The sequence below is a fragment of the Erythrolamprus reginae genome, assembly GCF_031021105.1.
Source record: "Erythrolamprus reginae isolate rEryReg1 chromosome 4 unlocalized genomic scaffold, rEryReg1.hap1 SUPER_4_unloc_3, whole genome shotgun sequence".
NCBI lineage: Eukaryota > Metazoa > Chordata > Lepidosauria > Squamata > Dipsadidae > Erythrolamprus > Erythrolamprus reginae.
The window spans coordinates 9,760-15,564 of NW_027248456.1; the positions used below are offsets into that span (position 1 = coordinate 9,760).

Genomic DNA, 5,805 nt, shown 5'->3' on the forward strand with positions numbered 1-5,805 from the left:
GAGCGAGCGCGGCTAGGCCCAGAGGCCGAAGAGGACTTCCTCGGCGGCAGAGGGAGGCTCGTGCCGCAGGGACGCCGGCGGTGCTAGCGCGGCTAGGCCCGGAGGCCCGAGCAGGCGCGTGGGCGGCATCAGGAGGCCCGGGCCGACAGCGCCAGAGGCATCGGCTGTTTGTCGGGCCTCTTCTGGTTTGGAGTTGGGGGGTTTTTTTGCTGGTCATGGCGAGGGGCAGCAGGGCTAAGGTAGTGGTACGGCGGCGGGCAGCGGGGGGGCAGGCCGGCGCTCAGGGCACCCCCCCCATTGAGCCCCGCCGCTCGGGAAGGAAGAGGGCCCCCAAAAGGACCTGGGGGGAGGCCCCTGGGGCTGAATAGGCCACTAGGCCGGGCAGGGAAGGCAGCTCCAGGGGGGAGGAGAGCAGCAGGGGGCGGGCCGCAAGGCACCTGGGGGTGACCCCTAGGGCAACGGGCCGCCGCCAGGGGAGGGCCCCATCCCGGGGGCCACGTGGCAGCAGGTGGGAGTTCTCCGGGGAGGGGGACCCCAGCCCATTTGAAACAAGTGGGTCTGATGAGGGGTCCCCCACGGTACAGGCGGTAAGGAATGAGGGTGCAGGGGAGGAGTCAGTGTCTGTGTCTTCACACCTTCTTTCTGCCTTGCTAGAGAAGTTGGATGAGGGGCCAAGGAAGAGGGGCCGGCCCCGGCGCGAGGACACCAGGGGTGCCACGAGCGCTGAGGGGACCCGAAGCTCCTCGGAATCAGAGGAAATGTCCCAGAGGGTGAGATCTGACCGGCGCGCTAAGAAACGGCGCAAGAGGAGACGTGGAAGCAGGGCTGCTTCTGCCTCAGAGGAGGCTGACGATGACTCTTCACAGTGGGGTGAGTGCCTGGTGCCCAGGCATTGTTGGTCCCGGCCACGGGGACCACGAGGCAGGGTACAGGCGGTTAAACGCAAGTCACATAAGTTACATAACACATGGCGTTCGCGCACGGCAGCCCAGGTATGGGGTAGGGGCAGAAAACGTGGGATAACAAAGAGGGGCAAGAGGAGGAGGGACCCCTCGAAGGATAGCTCGGAGTCCACAACCACGGAGTCCACTGATACCTCCACCGTCGACAGCGACAACCCTTTTGCCCCTGGCCTCCCTGACACTCCGCTTAGCATACATATGTCAGGGGCCCTTAAGCGAAAGATTTGGCGCGGGGCTTATGTAGATATATTTAAGATTCTATTGCCGAAAGAATCTAAGAAGGGCAAGGACAAGGACGGTAAGAAGGGGGCTGGTGAGTCAAAGGACGCCAAGATGGATAAGGGAATTTTATCATGGGCATACGCCTTCCTGGCATATCATTCTGTTGTCGTCGAGGATGACGTACATAAGACTCACGAGCTTATCTTATATATGAATATGATATTACGGGCTTACCAGGAGTTTGGTGGGGAGGCGTGGAAGCAATATGATGAGGATTTTAGGAGGTTCGCCGCACACAATAGGCACTGGCCGTGGGACATGCGGCACAATGATTTGTGGCTTCAAGCCACGCAGCAACCCGCCACTCCGGCCAGCGGGCGGACGCCTACTGGCCACTTGCTGCTGACACAGGGAAAGGAGGCTACCCTTCCCCGCCCGGGGGCGGGCTCGGGGACCCAGGGCTCGGCGCAGCGTGGTACTACCAGTTCGCCCTTTCGGATCCCGCCGTACTGTTACGAGTACGGCGCCAGGGGAGCCTGTTCCAGGCCAGTTTGTCGTTTCCGCCATGCCTGCGCGTTGTGTAATGGCAGACATCCAACATCAGCCTGCTATAGGGGCAGGGGGGGAGGCGGCAACAAGGCAGCAGGGGGCTCTGCTAAGCCCCAGGCGGCTGGAGCTCAGGGTAAGGGGGCCAACCCCCATTAAATTGGATAGGTTGAGAGACAGGCTTAGGGGTTTTCGCCCTAAGAAAGGTGCCGAGTTCTTGGTTACAGGTTTTTCGGAGGGTTTTAGGATTCCGTACAAAGGGCCTAGGATTGCTTGCCTGGCTAACAATCTGAAATCGGTTGTTGGGATGGAGCACGTGGTACGGGAAAAAATTATGAAGGAGGTGCGGGAGGGCCGGGTACTGGGCCCCTTTACGGAGCCGCCCCTGCCTTCTCTGCAAGTATCCCCCCTAGGAGTAGTGCCCAAGCGAGCAGCGGGGGAGTTCCGGCTTATTCACCATCTGTCTTTCCCCCCGGGTAACTCGGTTAACGACCATATTCCGGACGACCTGTGCTCGGTGCGCTACACCTCCTTTGATACGGCGGTCTCGGTGGTTCGAGAGTGCGGACCGGGGGCCCTGATGGGTAAGTGTGATATCAAGTCGGCCTTCCGGCTCTTGCCGATTCACCCCGAGGATTTCGACCTTTTAGGTTTCCAGTTCGAGGGGGGGGGGTTTGTTGATCGGGCCCTGCCGATGGGTTGTTCAGTTTCATGTTCATTGTTCGAAAAGTTTAGTTCCTTCCTAGAATGGGCCCACGTGAAGAGTTCAGGGATTCGGTCAGTTGTCCATTATTTAGATGATTTTCTCTTCGCAGGGCCGGCGGGCTCTGATGAATGCCAGCGTGGAATGGCAGGTTTTCAGGGGTTGTGCGGAGATCTCGACGTGCCTCTGGCGCACGAGAAGACCGAGGGGCCCACGACTAGGCTCACATTCCTGGGCATCGAAGTGGACTCGGTTGCCCAGACTTGCAGGCTCCCGGAAGACAAACTAGCGAGGCTTCGGGACACGGTCAGGGTAGTTAGGGCCGCCAGAAGGGTGACCCTTAGGCAGGTGCAGGAGTTGGCGGGGCTGTTGAACTTCGCTTGTAGAGTAATAGCGCCGGGTAGGGCGTTCATGTTTAGGCTTTACCAGGCTACGGTCGGTCTCACCAAGCCGCACCACAGAATCCGTTTGACGGCTAGTGTGCGGAAGGACCTGGGGGTGTGGCAGGATTTTTTGCATACGTATAACGGGGTCTCCTTCTGGAGACAGGACATGCTACTAAAAGGCGATTTCCAGGTGAAATCTGACGCAGCCGGGGCAGTTGGTTTCGGTGTGGTCTGGAAGGACAAATGGTTTAGGGCGGACTGGCCTCAGGAGTGGCAGGGCACCGCGGTGTGCAGGGACTTGACATTCTTGGAGCTGTTCCCAATTGTCGTGGCTATCGAGCTATGGTCCACCAGCTTCACCGGTAAGACCATACATTTTTGGTGTGACAACATGGCGGTGGTGCATGTGGTCAACACCCTCTCTTCCAAAAATGAGAGGGTGATGGGCCTGGTGTGTCACATGGTGGTTAGGTGCCTGGCCCGGAACATGCTTTTCCGGGCACACCATGTCCCTGGAATCAGGAACGGTGTAGCGGACGCTTTGTCAAGGGGGCAGTTGGCTAGGTTCCGGCTGCTTGCCCCACAGGCCGCGGAACAACCGGAGGCACCCCCCCGCACCTGTGGCAGATTGGAGGGCCGACGTGAACAGGGCAATCGACCTGTCCATAGCAGCAAGCACCAGGAGGTCGTACCAGCGGGCAGGTAGGGAATTTTGGGCTTTTCGTCATGATAGGAGATACGATCAGCTTTGGCTGGCCCCGGTGGAGCACCTGCTGGAGTTTTGTTCTCTTAGTAAACGCCAGGGGTTGTCAGCCCGCACAATTCGGGGCAAGCTGGCGGGCCTGGCCTTCATAGCCAAGTCCAGGGGTTTCTCGGACAACACAGGTGACTTCAGGATTAGAAAGGCGCTGGAGGGGTGGCTCAGGGAGAAGGGCCCGCCCCGGGGTGATAGGAGACGCCCCCTCAAGTTAGCTCACCTACGGGGTTTGAGTGACTTGTGGGACAAGCTGTGTCACTCCCAGTACGAGGCAGCCCTTTACCGCGCTGTCGCGGTTACGTTGTTTTTTGGTGCGTTCCGTATAAGCGAGGTTTTGGCGGCGTCCAAGTCCGACCACTCTGGCCGTGCCCTTACAGCTAGGGACATTCGATTCCGGCGGGGCGCAGTTTTCCTTCATCTGCGCTTCTCCAAAACGGACCAGAGGGGCCGGGGCGTGACGGTCCAGCTTTCCAGGACTAGCCAGAAGAAGGTGTGCCCCGTGGGGGCAATCTCAGCGTATTGGGGCGCCCGAGGAAGTTACCCCGGCCCGCTTTTCTGCCATGCATCCGGGGATCCTCTCACTAGGTACCAGTTCTGCGCTGTGACAACTAAGGCCCTGGCCCGGATGGGCCTGGACCCCAAGCTTTATGGGACACACTCTTTCAGGATTGGCGCAGCTTCTTTTGCAGCCGAAGTTGGTTTCAGCCCGCCAGACATTCGTGCGGTGGGCCGTTGGCGTTCTACGGCCTTCCGGGCCTACATTCGGCCTTAGGTGAGTGGGGCGGGACGGGGCGCGGCCCTGGTGGCCGATTCTAATGCTACTTTGTTTTCTCCCCCCCCCCTCTTTTTAGATGACGTGCAGGGGGCCTGTAGAGTCCTGATCTGTGGCCACAGCATGGTATACTGGGCCGAGCGGCGGGCCCAGGAGACAACGCCAGGCACGCAGCTGCAGCTGGACCGGCATGTTAGGGTGCAATGACTGGGTCGCAGAGGCCTACGTTGGTTGGAGTTGCTTCCCTTGCTGTTCAACAGCGGGAAGGTGCTGGGGGTGCCGGGATGGTTGGTCTTACATGTGGGAGGTAATGACCTAGGTGCTATTACGGGCGTTGACTTGCTGTGGCACATCTGGGATGGATTGCAGTTTATCTGGAAGCGGTGGCCGGACACCCTCATCTTGTGGTCTAACATCTTGCCACGAAGGGTTTGGAGGCAGGCTAGAAATCCCAGGGCGGTTGATAGGGCTAGAAAGAGGGTCAATAGAGCAGTACGGAAATGGTTACTCCATGAGGGGGGTGGAGTGATAGACCACCCCGACATTAGGGCATCCCTTACGGAATTATATAGGCAGGACGGTGTACATCTGTCAGACAAAGGAAACGACAAATTTTTAGCGGACCTGCAGAGGTGCCTGCACATTCATGTGCAGGGGGGCGGAGCAGGGGGAATAAATTAAAATTTCACCCCCTGCTGTGGCCGATAGGGGGCGGAAATGGGCGTAAGCAGCAACGGTGATCTCCTTTAGGGGCACCTCTACTGAGGTGGAGGGGGGATCTCCCTCTCGGATTACAAGGCTCGACCGGCCCGGGTTCGGTGAGGGGGGTTTCTCCCATGGCTCGCTGCATGGATTTTATCAGTGACCAGTGGCGAGCCATCCCACACGCCGTGGGGGCGTAGCCAGGGGCAGGGCGCAGGTGTAATTTTACCATGACCCTGCCTCAGGCATGGAGCTTTCGCCCAAGAGTTGCTCAGTTGAGTTTGTTAAAGTTAACTCCGCCCCTATTTGATTTTATGCACCACTGCAGGTCACGTGGGCTTATTTGGTTAAATAGTTAATTAAGTTGAGTTAATAAAAGTGACCCTATTTATACCCATACATTGTTGTCCGACTGTTACTCCGCCTGCGCCGCAAATAGAAAAGGATATCACATGGAAACAAAAATTTCCTTTGGGAAGGTCAAAAAAGAGGGCCTAATCTAATCAAATAAGCTAACACTTTTTCTAAAACATTTTTTTTTGTTATAGAATAAAATAGAAAAATATCAAAGCACATAATAGGACATACTCTTAGTGCTTATTTTGGGGCCCAAAAGAAAATAAAACCGGTTTTATTTTCAGGGAAACCTGGTATGTATGCTTGCAATGTTACCTCTAGTTTTTTTCCGGGGTGGGCGGAAAAGTATAGTGTCTGCGCTGGGCAGCATAGAAGTATAAATAAATGAATGAATGAAT

At 57.3% G+C, this 5,805-nt stretch overlaps 1 protein-coding gene across 2 annotated transcripts; it reads left to right on the plus strand.

Annotated features, from left to right (window-relative positions):
- Positions 1-612: 612 nt before the first annotated feature.
- On the plus strand, positions 613-5,472 carry LOC139155224 (uncharacterized). 2 transcript variants are annotated; one of them, XR_011557050.1, is made up of 3 exons: positions 613-3,181; positions 3,406-3,521; positions 4,428-5,472. XR_011557050.1 is itself a non-coding variant. In XM_070730319.1 (2 exons), exons 1-2 carry the CDS (start codon positions 1,750-1,752, stop codon positions 4,429-4,431), a joined length of 1,776 nt encoding a protein of 591 aa, XP_070586420.1. In that variant the 5' UTR covers positions 613-1,749; the 3' UTR covers positions 4,432-5,472. The 2 variants fall into 2 exon arrangements, 1 of the variants encoding a protein (XP_070586420.1); XM_070730319.1 differs by having other exon boundaries at positions 613-3,521.
- Positions 5,473-5,805: the final 333 nt, after the last annotated feature.

Excerpts from the sequence above, each read along its gene's own strand:
- LOC139155224 (XM_070730319.1), top strand. The coding sequence starts at position 1,750 with ATGCCTGCGCGTTGTGTAATGGCAGACATCCAACATCAGCCTGCTATA.